The following is a 21,107-nucleotide window of genomic DNA, read 5'->3' on the forward strand; positions in this document are numbered from 1 at the left end:
ATAAGTCCTTAACTCCTTAACATAGAGTAAAGACTATATTCCTGTGTTAAAATCTGAGGTCCATTCATACATTGCTATAAAAAAACATATATATATTTAACTTAGTTATATTTAAGGAGTTAGAGTTATATTACAAGGATGCTCACTCTTATGTAGACATTTTTTCCCCTTTTTTCTCCAAAATGTGTCATGCTGCTTTCAAGTGTCACTGCATAACTTGTATTTTTTTAAATAAATCTGCAAAAGTTCTGATGTGATTTATGTTTATTTGATTTTTTTACATCTCAAAATCCTGCTTTTACGGGGTCTATTACACTCAGTGTATCTTTTAATGAATACCGCTTAAAATCTACTTCCTGACTCATAATTCACTCATAATTCATGATCGTTTCAGATGTCCCGTAAAGTGAGTTACAGTGAGAGAGGAATCGTTTCAACCAGCTTATCTACAGGTTATTATCAACAGGAAGGCAACTCATGTTCAAATTTCCAAAATATAGATATGCTGCTTTATTTTATTACTTTTTCATGACAATATGTATATGCTCACATACATTCTGGGAATGGTAATTTCCATTTTTCACTTTTTGATGTGCTAAATATAAAATAGACTTATAATGAAACTCTGTGTAGGTTTATAATAATACATGAAAGTTACAGTGGTTAAATTATGTGTCAGATATGGTCGTCTTTCGTAAGAGTTGGTCCTTCACAAAACTACTCATCACTGTGATACTGTTATTTGTGGATTCTGACGCTCTTCAACGGACAAATAAATGTAAAGTTAAATTTAACTTTACTTTGACTTCATGAGCTTAAAATTCCTTCTTACTCATTAAAAGACACATTTAAAAAAAGCCGAGCTATCTTTAGACATATGTACTGTCACGGCGACGGAAATAGGTTTCGTTTAGCTCATGTAAAAAAGCGGTTGTTTCGGACGTGTGCGGTTTCCACAGGACTATTTGCTGCTGTAATGCCGTGACTGGACTATTCTCTCTCCCCCCCACAGTCAAATCAGCTATTCTGGTTTCAGGGCAATGACAAGACACGCGGTCTCCTTTTATTTAGTCCTGCCACTAAAGCTTTTGTGTAATATCCACAGTGTCACGCTAGATGGCCCTAACCGCTTACTGTAGAGGCGAAGATGGAGCCGGCAGGTGCCAGGACTCCTCATACCAGCCGGGACAATTGAACAGCATGCTGAGTGATGATTATTTCTGAGCAAATACGCGAGCAAGCAACATAAAGGACAAACTAATGAATGCACTGAAGTGAAAGTAGCGAATAAAAGCAGTCAGCGCGGCGTTAATGTGTCAGATGCAGCTGTTCGTAACGGAGAGCATCACCACCGTTAATGAGGCCCATTTACAAGCCTCCATTTTTTTTTTTTTTTTTTATTCCTGCACCGCAATCAATTTGCAAGCAATTTTTCTCGCCCTCATCTGTCCGCCTCCCGGGTCGACCTCTCTGGCTGCCCGCCCCAGTGATGTCATCGGGGCAGGCGTGAAAGAGGAGCCGGGTGAGAGAGCGAGCGGCCTACAGATATCAGATGGATGCTGGGAAACGCAGTGTGTTACAGCAGGAGCACGGACACACACAGTGGTGAAGTGAGCGTGAGTCAGAGGCTCAGCGAAAGAGGTCGACACACACGCACACACACACAACACTCGAATCACCGATGAGCTACTCAGCGATCGTTTACTGTTACCCATTTACCAAGCCGCTGTTACTAATGCCGGCGGTAACGTGTACTGAATGGGAAGGCGATATTATCCCACTGCGTATCATCGCCCCTCTCCGTCGTTCACCTGTCAGCCCGCGTGAGTCGACCTCGCGAGCGTCGACACACAGACACAAACAAATCAAGAGGCCCCGCGGACGGGAGGCGTGGAGCTTACGTTTATAGCAGCAATATCGTTCTCGTAGGCTTCCCTCAGCTTCTTCATGATCTCCACCTCGGCTTTACAACACGCCTCCAAGCTGCCCTTCACCGTGATGGTCCTCTCAGGGTTGTAAATGGTTAAGTCTTGTAACCTGCAAGAGACAACGCGCAACAAATAAGCACAGCAGCGCACGCAAGTGCAGAAAAACGGACACAGGCATATTCGGCTCGCGTGTTCTGCGGAATTTAGTTGTCGGAAGACACAGATTAAAATAACCGATATTAGACAGCGGGAGAGATATTTCCCAGGAGACTACACTTCCCACAAGGCGACTCAACGGTGTCTTTCAATAGGAGGCGACGACAGCATTTTGGCTCCATTTTGGTTTTAGTTCCCATGTAAACGACTTGTGCATGTTCACGTTCACCACGTTCTTAGATTCTGAGAGGCATTGTGCTCGGACAATATCGCAGCATACGCTAACATGTGCGTTTGGTAAGATTTCAGGAATTTCAGTGCCAGAGATATATGAGCGTCCGCAGCGCAATTACGACCTGGATGTTGTTGCGATTACAATGATTTGTAGTCCTCAGGCACTCACTTAGAGCGCCCCTGGTGGCATTACAAGACCTGAAAACCCCACGCAGCACAGAAGACATTTTTCCAACTCTCTTCATGGGCTGAGCCTTATGTATAAAAATTTAAACAGCTATTGTGTGAGAATCTGAGCGGTTAGAGTTATCTTTTAATTTTGCGCACGGCCACACGTGCCAAATCATGACTAAGTCTTGCAGCATTTCATAATTAACCTCAGTTAGATAAAAAACTAATAAGGTTTTACGCCAGGGGTGAGAAACACTAAATCTTTTGTGAGTTGTCACATTTTTTCTTTTCTTTTTTTTTTTTTAAGCAATGTCAGCAGCTTTGATGCTCACTTCAATGAAGTTTTCCGTCCTGAACTTCATAAGAGATCTACGCAGGAGGCGACCAGCGCAGAGCACCGCTGAGAAAATACTACTCCAGACAAAAAAAAATCACCCGAGTCAAGTAAGCGATCGCCCCATTAACTGCTTAGCCTGGATGTAATACAAATGTTAACACCTTTGGGCTTTTGAAGCAGATGCCATCGATTCACAAAGCGGACCTGCCAAATTGATTTCGCAGAACCGCTGGTTCTAAATGTTCTGTTTGTATTTCTTAAAAGTGCCCTCTTCTCCTCCGCTTTCTTCACTTGTCTGTCCCTTCCCCACGGCTCATTACGCCCTCCCAAAGATAGAGCAATCCATTAGCCCCAAATGAACGAAGGCTGCTGAGCACAGTCCGTTAAATGGGGTGTAATCACCACCTCGCTAATATCATGTTCTGGAGTGAAGGAGCGGTAATCAACTCTTCACGTTTCTTCTGTAACAACTCAGTTAAGAGAAGGCGCACGCTGAGAGGTTAATGAGCAGGCGAGGAGGGAAGGTGCGGATACGAGAAGCCGAAATGAAATCTAAGTGAAAATCGTTTTGTCTCTGAAATGATCTGCCGCCGTTCTTCGGTCGAGACGGTCGAGGCGGTCGCGGCGACTTACGAGGAGATGGTTATCTTGGTCCCTGTCTCCTCCTCGATCTTCTTCAGGTTGCGGCCTTCTTTCCCAATCAGTCGACCCACGAGGCTGTTGTGGGCGAGGATTTTCAGAGGGATTTCCTCCGTCCTGCACACACACAGTGACACAAAACAGGTTAGAGGGTGAGTGGAGGAATGTGGATATCTGCCGTAAGTGCAGGGGGCAATTTTAAGACACAGAATGTATGACGTGTGCCTTTTGATTTTACAGATATTCACAAAGAAACGCAGGCTTTGACAAGAAGCTGATCAGCTTTAACCTGTTTTGTGCTTATTTTGTGTTCCTGTATGTCCAGAAGTTCACGTTTTATTTAAATAAACGCTGTTGTGCACCACAGACTGCTAACAGCTGACAAAAGGTGAAAAGAAAAGATCACTGAAAACTAAAATGATCTGTTGTTCATGTGTCAGCATCACTGTGGGCAAATGAAAACAGTGAAAGTAAAGATTTTCCTATTTCGAACTATTATTTTTTCTTTTTTTTCAAAACGAGTTGCGTCAGAAATTTCTGGACCCTTGGTTTCCTAGTTTCCTACTGTAGTAAGAGAATCATGTAAACTGACAGAAAAAGAGTGTAAAGCTGTGCTCATTAATAATCAATTGCCAAACCAACACAATGGCACAACCTATATGAAGCATGACGTTAGAGGAAGGAACTAGAGTTCTCTAAGACAAATACTCTTGTAAGAAAATACATCAGTGCATATAAAAGTAAGGTTTGGCCCTGAACCATTACATGACATCCTGTTAATCTAGAAACAAGATGCTCTTAAAAAATATTCAGGAGGAAAGCAGATAATAAAAGCGCTGCAATTTGGGCGAAATGGGGAGTGTCCCATTTTCTTTTTTGTACAGTACAAATTACGGTGATTTAGCAGTGCTCATGTACCATCGCTTTGACAAAAGCCCGGAACACAGCACGGATGGGTTAAAAAAAACTGCAGCGGTTGTGTAATTTCTCCAAATTCAAGTCTCTAACTCGAGGAAGAGGAGGCAATTTACTAATTTGCGACAGTTTGGCCGCGGACGGGCAAGTTATAAATGATAAATAATTAGCTGAGATAAATGGATGATTCCTCCTGCTTCTAAACTCAATCCATAACTACGTAAACCAACTTTGTGTTGCTAATGTGTGGAGTTGGTATGATAATGGGTGTCATTTTTGTATAATCTATATTCCGGCTTTGTGGGACAATTGCAGGGTGTGAATGTAAATTGGGTTTGTGGTGTAGGGTAGCCAGATGCTGGGGGTTTCTTCTGGGCTGGGTCACACACTTGGTGGTTGGTGTGGGTGCGGGTGTTTGTGTGTGAAGGGGGAGGGGGCAGCAGGTCGGGGCCTGCTATAATCTGTAAATATATATCTCCTGTGTTGTAGGGTGAAATTAGTTTGGCGACAGCTCCGGGGCAAGTGAGGGGAGATGGCAGCGCTGCAGGCTCAGAGGCCAAGTTAAGTGGTTTCGGTTTCACTGGATGCGGAGTGGCTAAAATTACAGGGCGTGGGCCGGTCGAGGTGACAGGTTCCTTTCTGCAGGTGTGGCACCCAGGCAGGGCAGGGTGGTATTATTAGCAGCAGCCAGCAGAGGTGTGGATGTTATTGTGAATTTTCCTGTAACAGTCCATAATATTCATACATTTGGCTGTGCATTCCGCTCAAAATTGCCCTAAATTTTCCTAAAATTGTTTCTTCCTGACTAAGTAATGAGAAGATTGATGGTGATATTATGTCAGTACAGTAATTATGAAGCTACGCCTGCAGCCACTTAGCCTAGCATGGCATGAAGACAACACATACAGGAGAAAAGGCATCTTAATGAAGTCCAACGGTAACAGAATCCACCTACTGTGCTACCTGCATAAGCATCTCACTTATTACTGTAAATCCCCATGTGAAGACTTTGTTCCCCCTTTTACAAACTTTAAATCTATTTCCGAAAATGAGGCTGAACGTCATCATGTGGTTTCACGTTCACGTCACGATTGCCATGGACAAAAAAATGTCACGATATCAGCAAAAATGTAAATAATAACGGCAAAATCCAACTTTATTTATATCGTTTTGTCTCTTTTGGGTGATGAGAAGATGCAAGACACAGGGGACCAGATCTGCTAGAGGTTTGCGTGTACAGTACAAACTCATTGCACACGCACAAATATAAGTACAAACTGAACAACGTGCACTAAAGGTCGCAAAGGTGCAAAATAACGCGTCGTCCTGTTGGTACACGTCCCTCAATTAATGATGCAATACGAGGCGTTTACATGCAAATTTGCATGTGCTGGGAGGAGGAAATGTAAATCTATTAATTTAGCACACTCAAGGTGATTTATCAAAGCTTAAAGCACCTTTGGTCATAGAAACTGCGTCTGTATTTAACAAAAGGATGGTTTGTCCTGTCAGTGTAGGGGGGAGGTATTCACACATTTTCCTTTTCACATTTCGTTCACAACGGATCAAATGTGTCCAATAGATAATTTGCGTGTTTTATATGTGCTCACCATGGTCTACAATGACTCTTCCATCCACCTGTTTCATTTCCATGAGATATGAGCTGGTTTTCCCTCTGTTCTTGTTTCTTACAGACACCCTCCCGTACTGATGGACTGGCCACAGGGCAAAGCGGGCAAATGCCGCACGAGCGGCTGAGCGGCTCCGCTCCGCGAATAAATTTACGATTAATTTTAATTAAAAGAGCGGAGCCGAGCGGCCACTCATCGGCTAATCGTTGGGCAGCCTCTATTTACTGAATTAAAAAAAATGTTGAAATGAATAAATGAGCGGTGCGGCATCGGGCAGCCACAAAAAAATAAACAAAACGCCCAGTTCGCTGGAAACAAACTGGGCCTACAATGTGGAACATTTCTCTTTTTTCTGTTTTTCTGGTCATCGGTGCATTTTCTGAGAGTTAAGTGTGGCCTCGCTGTCGACATGGTGCGTGCCTCTCCGTCACTGTTTTGGTCTAATTTGGTAATGTGTTTTTTTGCCTCTTCGGCCTTCGATGTAACAACACCAATTGCCATTTTGTGCTTGCAGTCACCCAACCTGCTATCTCAGAGTTTCAACGGTGAATACCAATAGTGCATGCTCATTTACATACACTCAGTGTGATTTATGCAAACAGTCTTAGTAAATCACCCGCAAATTCTAGATCGCAAATTGGGATCTCAGTGGATCCGTCCCACACTGTGTTCAAGCAGCACCGGATCATTTACGTGATATTATCATATGCACATTTTTAGCACAATGTTGAAATTTCATTTTGCCGGTATAATGCCCTACTCTCGTCACAAAAAAACTATTTTAAAGTTGTTCCTTTCAAACATCAGGTTGAATTAGAGGCACGTAAAAAAATAAAAGAAAAAAATAATATGTGAGAATACTAATTAAAGCACAACGTTAATTACAGTACATCGCCGCGGGCAAATTTTGACGGCTCCGCAGCATTTTTATATTGAAATGCAGTCGCGTTCCTGTGAGTCCGGCTCGTCGAGTTTAAAAGGAGCGGTGTCTTGTTAAAAGTGTCAATCTCAATTAGGTGCGTTGGCCTCGTTTCTTAAATGCTAAGCTGCGGTCACGTGTTGGCCTATGTGAGTGTGCGCTGTGTTTACTGTGTTAGTGGTCCAAGCAAGAGAATGCACAGTGAGATTAAAAGGTGTCCAGGCAGGTTAAAGGATAAGATTACAGCCCTGCCGACATTATGGCTAATCCCTCAGCGGGATTGTATACATGCTCCACATGATCACTTTTGAGCATGTGCGCGATTAGTGCGTGTTTGCGCGCGCCGCCGCGCAGACTCACGTCTTGGTCTCGTTGGCCTCCTTCTGCATAATGTCCAGGATCATGTGACAGGCGGAGGAGCAGCCCTCAGGTGTCGAGTGGATGGTGATGGGCTTTTCTGTTGCACCTGCGTTTTCCTTCCGATGAATGTCCACCCTGAGAGGAGGAGAATTATACGGATACGGAGGTTGCAGAGCATATTGAATTAAAAAAAAAATAATAATAATAATTTTTTTAGTCTTTTAGCTCACTTGGCCTGTGACACTTTGGTGACGTTCTTGATGGTGAGGCCTTCCTTGCCAATGATAGCACCCACAAACTGAGTAGGCACGAGTATACGCAGCGGGAAGTCGTGCTGCCTGGGCCGCGGAGAGCCAAAGCCCCCCGACGGCCCGGGCTGAGAGGCGCCCTGATCCCGGGAAGACCGACCCCCGCGCCGCGTGCGGGGGGCTTGGACGGCTGGAGCTGCATCCATGTCCATTATATATGACACCTTGAAGGAGTAGTCGTCGCACTGGTGTCCCGTCAACTTCTCAATGGCTCTGCGTGAGGGAAAGGGCGAGCAGAGAAAAGTGTCAGTGCGCAAGTTTCGTGATATCTTTTTAAACGGTGGTTTGCGCTGTTGACTTAAAACACTGATTAACGTCTTAAACCTCCGATACACTTGCTTTTAAATGCTTATGTTGTTACACGTCAGAGAAAAGCCTGTCTCGACACTAAATATGCACAATTTAAAAAAAACACCACAGCTCACAAGTCATCTTTATGCTGCATTAGAGCTACACAAGCACTAACAGTGACTGGAAAAAGTTCGTTTTTTTTTTTTTTTTTTTCCCCCAACTAAGGTTTTTCCTCAAACACGCATTAAATGCCACACTTGTGGATTTACTCCGGCACGATTTAAAATTTTAATGCCATCATCTTCAAATTAAAAACCACCTCCTCGAGCGCCGGTGCGTTTAGATTTGCTTCCGTTAAAACGGAGAGGCTTTCAAAGACATAAGCACAAACGTGTAAACAATACAGCCCCTAGTGCAGCTTCTTGTCGGTGCGAGCGTATCATGAGTCTTACTCTCGGTACTTGGCTGCATCAGTGTCATTATATGTGCTGCTTACACTTTAGCTTCCTCCTTGGTTGCGTATGTAACATTCACCACTGCTGTTTCTGTATCAGTGTTCACTGTGAAAGAGGACAGAGAGAGAGAGAAAAAGGGGGTGGGGGGGTGGGGAGGGAACATGAGATACAGCAAACAAAGGTTTTCGGTATTTACACATGCACATATCGGGCTTTTTGTTGTTGCCGTAGGTGAGTCGGACTCGCGTCCAGGTTCCCGCTGTGGCCAGGAGAGGCACTTGTCTGTGTGAATTCATTACAGCCATCACTGCACTGGCTTCCCTCCAGACCCCAGTGCTTCCTCTACAGATAGGAGCTGTTAACACAATAACCTCTCTGCCACTTGCACAATAACGGATTTAAGTTAGACATGACAGCCTAAACAAAGCAGGTAATCTCTCATAGAGAACATTGTAGAGCACGGCCCAGGCACACCTTGGAAAGATTTATGGCCCTGTTCTGCTCAGTGAAGAAAATACAGCACGGAGGGCTGGACCGCCGCAGGGATCACGCATTCTTAAAATACTCAACAGTGATGTGACTTCTGATTGAAGCGTTCTCTGTACGGCACATGCGATAAAAAACACGCGGCCATTAATTGGTTCGCAACCTAGCCGATCCAGCCGCCGCTTTGACACTGGGTGGATCATTTTAGTCGTCCGTCAAGCACGAAATGCTAACCTTTCACTAAGTTTAGATGAATTATTGTCGCCCACGCCCACTATTCTTCAGTAGCGGAAATTGGTCTGGAGTTTCCATTGGAAAGTGATTATGCTCCGGTTAAGGTTTACGGGGCCAATCAAATAGTTTGGGCAGGCTTTTTGTGCTGACGGATAGAGAAAGAAAAGACTAACAGTGACATAGTCACACACGTCATTTGTTTACAATAAAATTGCTTTGATTGGTTGTAGGACTATCCAATTGCATGCAGAGGTATCTTTTTTTTTTTTTCCTATATCAGTTGGAACACGCCTCATTATGAAATCCAAATGGCATGTTTCCCCGGGCTATCAATAATCTCTAGCATATGAAAGTCTAGCGACTTGACTGTTGCAGGCACAAAATGGACACCTAAAAAAAAAAAAAAACTAAGCACTGACCGCTGAATACTGCAAGTGGACTGTTGTCTTTGAGAACAAGGAAGATGTATTTCGCCAGCCCGTCACATTAAAAGATTTAAGTGTTTTTGCAGCAACAGTGATAGTAAAATAACAAGGTTTCAAGGCGAAGGCGTCATGTTTCATTAATGAAATGCCTTCTGGTTTACTAAGGCTTTCCGTCGGAAGATGCAACTTGGATCTCCACTCTGTAACTGGGAGCGCTATTGCCAGACCTTGGAGCGAAGGTGGATACTCCAGACGCTTGGTACCAAACGTTCATTAACAGTGAGCAAAAACACAAAAAGAATATCAGCGATCGCTCGTTGTAAATGAGTCAGGAGATGCATGGTGCTGCGTGTGGTTACAGTAAAAACCAGGCATCTGTGCGTTACGAAAAAACAAACAAAAAAAATCAAAACTTCCAAACCGTCTGGTGGGCAGCCGGTTTGGAAGGGTTAAATCCAGTGAGAGTGCCCAGCTGGCTTAGAGAGGGTGAATGGGCAGAGCCTGGCCCGGCGCCTGACACCAGCGCTGACAGCCAGCTCTGCCCCGCCCCACCCCAGCCCTGGCCTGCCCTGCCCTGCCACCAGCAGCCTGCACCATACCACACAAGAACATGGGACTTCTCCAAAAGCTCACCCCTGTAACCAGAGCGCACGGAGTCAGGCGGAGAAAAGCGACAGGAGGCGGACAGACAGGAAGTCAGACAGAGGCCGCAAACTAAAGCGGGGGGGCCAGGCTGGGGGGGGCAGACAGACAGACAGATACGCAAGCGAGCCGGCTCTATTTATCGCTCACTGAAGCCGGCGGCGTTTGACGAGCCGGGCCGAGGAATAAGGACAGAAGAGGAGGAGGAAGCGCTGGAGGCTGGTACAGAATGGAGCAGGCTGTTTTACGGCGGCGTCTGGGAAACTCTGAGTGGAGTAATTTCTCTGCTGGGTTCTATTTTAGCACCTGTCATGACAACAGTGGGTGGTAGTTGGTCTTGGCTCATAGAGATGCACCGGGAGTGTGTGTGTGTGTGTCAAGATTAATGCATGTGTGTCTTTGCGGGTGTTTGTCCCCCCCTCCCCCGTTTCTACTACTCATATGTGTAGACAGGAAGAGGTCTGTATGGATTGCTCTAGTGCTGACTACCCAACACACACTCCCATCAGACACGCGCGTAAGCCTCACCACTGGCGCCTACAGCGTCCTCCCCCATCGCCACCGCGCGCCTCCCCAAAAGAGACGCGACGCGTAAACACATGCAGGCATAAACACACAAGCGGACACATTTCTTCTGGACGCCTGCCACGTCTGCCCACTTCAATCCATACGCCGAGGCCAAGGGGACACACAGTGCTCATCACAGAGGCCGCATGCAATTCAAAAGCTCGACTCCCCAGGTCCAACTTATAAGAGGCACGCACGCACGCACAGAGACAGACAAGATGATAAAGGCTGATTCATATGCAGAGATGGGTTATGTTTAGACGATCTGTGTGTGGGACGATGGAAGTCACACAGGGAGACTTGACTCACTGGGAGGTCTGTGTGTGTGTGTGTGTGTTGCTAAACAGACACATGTGCATTAAACAGTTGGAGCGAGATGAAGACAACATGCGTGACAAACGGGGAGGAGAACAGTCCAGTACCTTGTTCCACGCTTTCTACAGTACCATACTGAGCTAGAAGGCCGTCCAAAACCTGGAGGAGAAACAAGAGTGGATGTTAGTGACACACCTACACACGCGTGACGCAAGGCGACAGTGACACGCGCAGGCCGGATGCTGGCGGAGTTTAGTGTTACAGTAGATCTACGCTGCAGATCTTTTTCGCGGCGGACATTTTGACTCCTCAGAGTACAGGTGTATCAGCGACGGCCGCATTCCACTCCTGTGCGTGCTCCACCTGCCTAACAATGCGCCACTGGAAGTGTGCCATCAGAGTTGTCACGCATGCTTTCTATTGTGTCAAAATGTCTGCGTGAAATGAATTTAAAGGGGATAAAAAAAACGAATAGCTCCTAAGAACATCTGGAAATTCGGTGGATGGAAACCGCCGTCTACTAATGACAGTCACGCGACAGCAGCCGCTGCAGACCAGCCTGTAAATAGTAGGACCAGAAAAACTGAATGGCATTTGAGACCGGCAGCCAAGCGCTGGAGAGAGTGTCGGTGCTTTACTATCCCCGATATCATGAGCCGCAGTCACGCAACATCAATGGAACAAGAAATACCTGCACTACTCAGGAATGCTCACGCTTTATTAGATTTTATACCTCACATGCTATCTTTGTAGCTGAATGAGCCTAATATGCAAGGTTCATTTCTGTGTTAAAAGCAAGTGAAAGCAGGTACAAATGGCGAAGAGCTCCGTTTTAATTTGCAGAATTCCGCAGCATTAAGCCGATAATTTGAAGAATTTACATTAAATTGCATACAATAAAGTGGACTCACGTTATCTAAAAGTTGTAATCTGCCGCGTTTTTTTTTTTTTTTTCTAATTTGTTGGAGGAGAAAACGGACTTCATTAATTATTTTTCCTGTTGCAGTCATGAAAATATTCAGCTCAAATGAAAGCAATTAAATTCATAAAGCCATTAAATCTATTCATGGAAGAAACTCAATGTGGTCTTCACATTTGTGTTTTCATAATATCAAGCAGTCAACTATGTTTTAATAAATGTTATTAACACAGGGTCGAGTTGTTCAGAAGGTGTAAAAAGGTTTATTTATGTCTTTATCAATGGAGTCTTCAGTGCAAATTAAAACTACGCTGTATATTAAGAAACCGTATATGGTTTTGTATTATATTAACCCACGTCATATAATCTTTACCTGCAAATAAACAGCGAAAGCCGGTAAACTGGAATCAAAAGCTGAGCGTGTCCCTCTGACATGAGGCTGAGTAGAAGAATAATGGAAATATAATGGTGCATCAAATGTAAATAAGGGCTTAAGTAGTTTAAAAATTACACAAACTGCAGCTCTTTGGTTTGGTCTGGGGCTTGGTTTGCGCGGTGGCATTGACACATTACGAAAGAATACATCTTGCAACTTCACATCTCTGGTCAAATAAACACTTTTCTTTTTTTTTACCTGCTGCTTTAATTCACTAATGATTATTGATATTTTTACATTCCCAGGCCCAGATCTCTGAGTTTTCTGGGAGAAAACATAAACCCGAGAGACACTTATGTTACAGACGCTGACACACAGACGGAGTGTCATCCACGCAGTAATGAACACTGACGCCGACACGAGCGCACACACAAACACACACACGCGCATGCAGCAGACACAAACACTTCAGTCGACGGTACAAAAGGCTGGTGACTCATTGCCAGGAAACTGGTTTATGCGCTACCTGGTGCTGTTCAACTGGGCATCATTGTCACAGACACACACAGACACACACACACACAAACAACTGACCTCCCACTGTAGATGAGGGGGAATGTTCCGGATCTGGATCTTCCGACTCCTGCAGAGATGAGAGACACAGACGGAGTGGATTTAACAGACCTGAACCACAAACTCACACACACTTATAGTAACAGTCATCTGTTGTGTTTACGCCAAAGCCAGCAGGCCTCACTCTGTGTGTGTGTATGTGTGTGTGTGTGTATATATAGTATACACACAGACACAGCAGCTGAGTAGTTAAGTCTATGTTAAGAGCATGAAGAATCAGAGCTGTATTATACGTCCTGTAAATTCACACTCTACGTAGCGCCACTTTCCACAACACCCACAGCTCCTCAGACACCAGCACCAATCAATGGACTGTTAGAGACGTGGTGAAAGAAAGTGTGCAGGTGAGAGCGTTTTTTTTATGAGACGGCAGTTAGTGGCACCCTCCCACGTGTGCTATTCTTGCTGCTCTCACTACGCAAAGTGAAAGTAACACAAATAACATGTAAAAACAAAAATTGTCTTTGAAGACTATGGCGGGCTTCCTTCGTCCTGAGTGAAGCAATCGGAGTTTGAGCTTCTGGTTTTAGACAAGAGGAACAAAAGAAACAGAACGCGCCCTCGTTTATCCCTCAAAAACGTGCTCATTTATCCCGTCACAGTTTATCACTCCTGATTTTCAGTTCGCGTCCGTTTAATTTTCGGCTTTGTCGTCAACTCGCACGTTTGATTTGCGGATAACATCAAAGACGCTCAAACTTCCAACACCTGCATCTTTTAGTTCCCCTCCGGTCACAGAGTCCCTCTCCGCCCCGGTCGTTTAGGGATCCAGGGCTTCCACACGGCGTCTCTCTGCTTACAGTGAGTGTCTGAGCTCAAACAGCAAAGCCACACAAACCGCCAGCGACCACAGGCTGTTAACAACTACATTAACGTGAGAGCGTCCAGCCCTGCAAACGAGGACTGCTGTTGGTGGGGGTGGAGGAAAAAAGTCACACTGCACCCCTGACCAAAGACGCATCTCGGGAGCATTTCAGTGAACAAACAGGAGGCATTACGGGAGCGAGGCTGCGGCGCAGGGAGGGAGGAGGAAATGCAATAAGAAGTGGTAATGAGAGGTAGGTTTAAGTTCAAGAGGATTTTCCACGGGAAACACAAACAAACACCTTCGCTTTGCCTTGAACACATGAGCACACTCCGACACGCCTGGGCGCGCAAAATCCGCAGGTCAGAGTTTCCTGTCGCCGGTGAGGAGAAGACAAGAGAAGCTGGCAGCCGGACATGAACGAATGGCTCCTTCTGATTGTGCTACTCAATGAAAAAAAAACAAAAAAAAACACAGCAGCGTCACATGGATTTGGGACGGCCCTCTCCTCTCCTCTGAACTTTGAGTAGTATTATTAAAATACAAAGAAGTTAATCTGCTGAAACTGACTGTAAGACACTAATTTCACATCCATGTTTATGTGTAAACCACACAAACACATCTCCAATTATTAGCAACTTAACGTCAGTTTGAAAAGCAAACACTTAATTACAACAGTATTCTTCTGGCGAGTACGTCCTACCTCACGGTTAAACACAAAATACCCATTAAAAAAAAAAAAAAAAAAAAAAGAGACAAACTGACAATTCCCAGTGTGTCCCACCGCACAGTGGCCTGTGAGCTTTCTGTCACTGATGGCGGTTTAAAGCGAGTGGCTTGATGAAAGATCTCTCTTGGCAACCAGTATCCAAACAAGGGTAAACCGATAAAAATCGGTCTGCACCACTAAAACACATCACCTTTTTCAATGTAGTAAACAGCTCCCTGCCATTCAAAAGCAGCCAGTAGCTGAAAACATTTAAGGCCAACTCAAAAACCTCAAAACAGCCTCAAAAGCTGGCATCCCTGAGTAGCCCAATATGGAAACTAAAAGCTCTTTTCATTCGGCGGCGGCGTCCGCTTAAATAGCCCGTGAATTGTGAGGGACCCAGTCATTGTGTCTTTGCTAATTAATTATGCCAACTGTAATCCTGAAGCAAAGTTGGACAACACCGTGCTGAACCGCCGCACAGTGGTGCCGTCCTTGGTTGCTTCTTTAATATCAATAGGCGCCTTATCAGGTGGGGTGAGGTCACAGGAGCCTGGGGGCAGAGGTCGGCGTGAAGACGGAGTCACACTGACGCGTGTGTATCCCTCACTAATTAAACCAAGCTCCCACATCTTTTTTTTTTTTTTCTTTCTGTGATTTCTTCTCTGTGGCCCGTCGCTTCGCTGTCTCTCTGAAATATGCAGAGGGAGCTTCCTGAAGGGACATCTCGCGGAAAAAGTGACACTGTCCCCTGACAGTTCTTTAAGGTCTCATTTTCGGCATGCTTGTGGCCACGCGCTAACCATAAGATCGCTGCCTTCTGCCTGTCTGTCTGTCTGCAGGGAAGGGAGAGGCCCACAACACAAGCCAGCCTGCAACATACAGTACATACTGTAACGTGGTGCTATCTCTCTGCCGTACGCAGGTTTGTGCACAGGCGTTGCAGCTGCACGTTTTCCACTTGTATGTGTCGCTTTTTTTGAAAAAAGAAAAAAAAAACCCCGGCGGTGTTATATGAAGCTACAGGCATCTGCTGACATCTCCTGTTTGTTTGCATTCAAGGTGAACCCGGCGGCCTTTCCCTGCTCCTCCTTTCCCAAGACCAAAAATGAACTGCAGTAGAAGATACAGACTGAAGTCAATGGTTACTTAATGTTTGTTGAATGTAACCAAGCTGTCTGCTGTAGGTTTGGAGCGGCCTGCCAAGAGAAAAACGAAAGCCTCTCAATTTAGGCCTTTAAATATCTGAGGGTGGCCATGTTCATTTGAAAAGCTAATATTTACTGCTCCCACCTGTACGAAGCAAGGAACCGTGTCTGCGCACAGGCGTGCATAATAACACGCACATAACCTCTGAGAGGGCTGGCGGACAGAGGGGTGAGAAAGAGGGTATTCAACCCTCGCCAGAAGTTTACAGCGTTCCTAAAGATGAACCTGATTATAGTTAAAAAAAAACAACCCGTAAACAAATAACACATCTGAATCCTAATCTTCCCTTTTATTTCTCCTTTTGTGCTCATCCCTTCGATAGTCTCCTTTAATTCCAGCTTTTAAACAAACGACATTTCAGCAGCTTAAAGGTCCATCTGATTGTAAGGGGCAGGAATCTATTAGCCAACCAGCCACTGTAATTGTTCCGCAACTCTTGTGGTAATTAATTTATTAGCAAAGGTCAAACGCGAGATACTGTAGATGTTAGAAATCCTTTAATTGGCGTGATATTAAGCTTAAGAAGCCCGAGTCCACCCAAGGTCAGCGGAGCCGACTGGTTGAAGACAACGCCAATGTCGATTGCGAACGGGCGAAATTCTACTCTCCTAAATGGAGGGCGGAGAATAAGAGATGTCAACAACAACATGGGACTAAAGGAAGGAAATCCACCACAGATAACAGACACGGGATTAGCATAATCATTTATAGTATTATCTATTCAATCTTGACATATGGCCACAAACTACCACATTGTTCGGGGTATTCAGATTTACAGCGCGACCGGCGGGGGCAGATGCACAGAGATTTTTTTTTTTCTACTTAAAATAACAAATACGGATACTGTATGAGCAGGGAAATGCACTTCAATAAAAGGCGCCCATGAACCAAAATGGTGTGTTTTAGTTATATTATATTTATTACATATTTTTTTTGCTGGATCACTGTTATTGATGAATATTTCAGGACTTCAGAATAGTGTGAGTCATCTCACTCACTCTGTATGAACAGGGAATAATGGGACACAAATTCAATTTGTCATAAACTCTGTGTGCTTTGTTCCTGAAGCACCTCAGCACAAATCAAAGTCTCTCATGTTATCAAAAACACACTATTTTTTTTTTTTTTGGAGTTCCTTGAATGAGGATAAAATCTTTTTTTTTTTAAGAGATGCTCGCAGGAGTGAGTAATTAAACATGTCCCCTCTCCGCTCAAGGATTCTATCTAATGAGGCCTTTAAAAGCCTTGTTTACCTTCCCGTCCCCGCTCTGAGCAGACACCGGGCTGTCAGAGACGGCTCGCTAAGCCATTGCTGTCCTGCGCCCAGCGGGGAGGCTCTCTCTGGACAAAAAAAAAAAAAAAAAAAAAGACATCCCAAACAGCCTTTCAAGTCAGGCTCATCCAGAGCGCGCAGCCTCACAAAACTCCCACAAACATCTCTCTGCGCACACGCAGTCACCTCCACTAGGAACCTCACACGTAATTGTTTACACATTTCACCTGACTGATAACATCGTTTCTCCATTAAACTGTCATCGCTCTCCCCCTTCAGCATCCATAAACCCGGATTCTGATTCTCGGAGCAAACCCCGCATTTTACAAAAGCTTTACCACAGTTTTACAACTACATCTGTCACTTAGTGCCTTTGCAGATTATTGGTTACTCGAGATGAGCAATATTAGTGGATCGGTTTTTACTTCCCGCTTTCTCCATACACCTGACAAAAAGCTTTGTTACATCCAAAGGCCACGCAGGAGACGCGAGTAAGTTCACATCCGCCCGGTTTGAGGAAAGAGTAGATATTTCACAGAGGATACCTGATGATCTTCTAAATGAAAGATGATCTGGCCTCCATCACAGATCTAATATACAGATAAAATAGGAAATGAAAACCTCTGTGGTCATAAATCACGCTAGAGGCATGCGGTTACGCACCTATTACATGCTCACATTACAAATGCAGTGAGAAACGCCATCTGCAAAACACTAACGTCTCAGCTTATTTGACGTGTGGTAATGCAGCGCTGAGTGCAGCATAATGTGATCGTCTAACGATCAGCTACATTTAGAGCACGTATGTAAGCTCCCGCCGCCGCTACACCTCCGAGTTCGCATGTCGGCACAGTTTCACCGCCGAAGCGGGCAGAACTTTCGGCGCAGGAGTCCAACAGCGGCGTGGTCAGTTTGGGTGGGCAGTCAAAGTGCCCACTGCTCCCTGCACTTCAACCGGAGATTCATCTAATAAGAATTAACCCAATTTCCGGGTTTTGACCCTTAAGCTCTTAAGCGTCTAAACGCCCTGAAAGCTCAGAGAAGGAGCAACAAGTCTAGAACATTTAGGAGGCTCTGGCGTCGCTCCCAGTGTGTCCCACTGTCTGCTGCTGGAATACAACGGCGCTCGGTCCATGTCTGTGCAGCGCTCCTAAGCGCTTCTCTGAAAGCCCAGCCTATTGTCGTGGAGCAGAGATAACAGGATTTGTATGATATGTAGCACGTTCAAGGCTGTGTGAGACTTCTCTCCCGTTTTTTTTTTTTTTTTTTTTTCAATTTATGCATGTCAGTACGTGATTGTGTTTTGCGCAGAGGAAAAAAAAACAGTTGTAGGCAGTAACTGGACACGGCAAGAAAGGCGAAAAAAAGACATTTTCTCCCGTATTCCAGGAGAAAATTTCCAGTTAATTTAAGGACAGTTTATAAGATAAGGCTCCTTTATTTTTATGGTATTATTTTAGTGTTGTTTGTGTATTTTTTTAGTGTCTGAAAGAGAAAAAAGATTTCTGGCTAATAAATTCAAATGAATTGCTTCTTTAATGTAAACAGTTTGTCGAACACAAACTACCAGTAAAAATCACAACCAGCGGCCCGAGAGATTCAAGATTTTGTTTGCTCGCTGGTCAAATATTGATAATCTTTATCACAGCCAGTCTCACCATTGTGAGAGATAAATATAGATTATTAAAGATGCACTAAAACATCTCCGGCCACTTGTAGGCCACAAATCCAACACAACACTGACTTTATCTTCTTCAAAGTTAATCGGAACAATTGCTTTATTTACACAACCAGCAGTTAAAGAGGTAAACTAGGATTTAGTTTTGTTCCCTCTTAAATATTAACCCACCCTTCAGCTCTAGTTTGGTCTCCTCCTCTGACATATCTTCAACTAAATGTTCCTCTGTCCACCAATTATTCACTTGGACTTCAAATCATTGAGCCGTGTGCTGGACAGTCACAGTCCGTTTAGAAGCTTTTCAACAGAAAGCTGCAGTTTCAGTGACACTGACATGAGCAGTGAGACTGAGGCGAAACAACAAAGTTAACAGCGAAATGGTTTGCTGATCAACTAAACACACACACACAGCAGGAGGCCATCTTCACACGCAATTAATGGCTCCCGATCGAGAAAAATAAAATTAATGATTTGAGAAACTTAACTTAATGAATCACTATTTTCCATCTGAGGCTGTTTTTGTGTGTGTGTGTGTGTGTGTGTGTGTGTGTGTGTGTGAGCGGGAGTGTCTGATAAAATGTGTTGGATTACTAAAATCAGATATTAAAAAGAAAAAAAGTTGTTAAGGTTTCTATGTATTAATAATTGTCAATCAGTGCATTTACATGCACAGCTTAATCAAGCTATGCCCCAAATTCAACTTTCTGGATGCGTCATTATCCCAGTTTACAGGAAAAGGAAAAAATCAAATAACTGACAGGAACACGTCCTCCTCCTCCACACTAGGTGGCGATATCATTTTTTTCAGCTGGTTAATACGGCCCCCTGTCTGTTTGACCTATTACATCATATAATAAAAAACTGGAGTCTAATGTGGCAGACCGGCATTTCAACAAAAACAACAAGATTGATAATAGTACAGCTTTTTAATCTCGTACGTAATGTGCGCACTACTTATGGGGCAGATAAGCTGCGCGCTATCTCTCAGATGGTTCTTCTACGGGCTCTGTTTACCTTCTTCTTCTCCAAGTGGCTTTCTTGGATGTTTTCTTAGCAGCACAGCAGTTTAGGAGCATACGCACAGTCTAGTTTAACTCCTATTAAGGCGTATACATACTGGTGAAAATCGATTTCCAGTTGCATTATCTGGGCATCTTAATTGGTTAAGGACAACTCCGATTTTAGTCGGACTAACGTGTTTACATGCACTTAAGTTGTCCAGTTAAAGACGGATTAAGGCAATAATTTTTTTTTTTTTTCACGTGCATGCAAACATACTGAATGGTGACAGTGTATATTACTCCATTCCAATGGAACAAGAATACATCCCTTGTGATGGAAAGTGAGAAAGCGTAACATTGTGTCTGGTCCCTAACCACACATTTTCAACACTCCACACATGTACTGTGGAGCGAAGAAAGGCGCTGCTCCACACCGCTGCTAACCATCTCATCTCAGTACGAAGCATTCAGGTGCCTGTTTCTGTTTCCCTCCTAAGACTTCAGCGAGTCAGAGCTCATCAGAATTCAGCAGGCTCACCTGCCTGTTTCTCCTCACGCATTAGTTTTCACCGTGGCGATGCGGGCCGAGAGGCAGGCAGGTAGACACATGCAGCTCTAGTGGAAGCCACAGCCTTCCTGTTGACATTTGCCTGCTCCTTGTTGCTAACACTCACTCAGCTGGTTCATAGAAAGAGTAAGGAAATGCTGCACATTGTTACATATGTGCTACTCACGGTACGCGTTGAGTCAGAGCTTTTCCATTACAGTCTTTGCAAAATAAAAGTAATATTTCTGAAAGTACAAGTGTTTCCATTGCACTTTTGCGATAAACTGTTATATCAGTACGTCCGAAAAACCACCTCATAAGAGCGTAAAAGTGTTTAACGATATTTGAGAGGTTTTTCAAAATGTAGGTGTCTCCATTACCAGTTTTTTTGTTGCAATATTTAAGGATTTTTGCGAATTTCTAGTGGTAGTGGAAACGCAGCAAGTGTTACAAAACAGGGATAATTTGCAAACGATGTGATAGATTTCAGTGACTCAGACTTCTGTGTGCTGTATGTAGATGTACGTTTACAGCAGCACAATGTTTACTCTGACTCAGACAGTCGTCTGCTGCATCTGTTATTCCCACTACTCACAAGCTTTAGGATAACGTTACGCAGACAATATCAGCATGATAAAACAAATAAAGGTTTACATTTTTTTTTTCGTGGCTGTTGCAGCCGATATAAAATGATTTTCAGCTCTCAGGTGTAAATCACAACAAATTAATTTTCACTCAGTGCGACAATGCCACAGGGTACCGGCTGACACAAAACACATTTTCTACCGTCACGCCAACTAAGCCAATAAAATGACTATTTTAAAATGTTTCATTTGCCCATCACTGTGGCTTAATCCATTTCTATTTAAATGAAAACATTTTGCTCTGGCACAGTGACTGAGCCCTTCAGGGTGGCCCTGAGCATGCGTTCACATATTTTTACG

At 44.2% G+C, this 21,107-nt stretch overlaps 1 protein-coding gene across 5 annotated transcripts in view; it reads right to left on the reverse strand.

Annotated features, from left to right (window-relative positions):
* The window catches only part of igf2bp2a (insulin-like growth factor 2 mRNA binding protein 2a), a 49,304-nt gene that overhangs the window by 10,700 nt on the left and 17,497 nt on the right, over positions 1-21,107 (reverse strand). For all 5 annotated transcript variants that reach the window (XM_047601623.1, XM_047601621.1, XM_047601624.1 and 2 more), the window contains exons 3-9: positions 12,903-12,951; positions 11,121-11,172; positions 8,386-8,449; positions 7,521-7,811; positions 7,291-7,425; positions 3,460-3,582; positions 1,902-2,037 (exon numbers count right to left, since the gene is read on the reverse strand). In XM_047601623.1, the coding sequence (XP_047457579.1) occupies positions 1,902-2,037; positions 3,460-3,582; positions 7,291-7,425; positions 7,521-7,811; positions 8,386-8,449; positions 11,121-11,172; positions 12,903-12,951 (850 nt within the window). The remainder of the gene's footprint in view (positions 1-1,901; positions 2,038-3,459; positions 3,583-7,290; positions 7,426-7,520; positions 7,812-8,385; positions 8,450-11,120; positions 11,173-12,902; positions 12,952-21,107) is intronic.

This window comes from Mugil cephalus, chromosome 12 (assembly GCF_022458985.1).
Source record: "Mugil cephalus isolate CIBA_MC_2020 chromosome 12, CIBA_Mcephalus_1.1, whole genome shotgun sequence".
NCBI classification, from domain to species: Eukaryota; Metazoa; Chordata; class Actinopteri; order Mugiliformes; family Mugilidae; genus Mugil; species Mugil cephalus.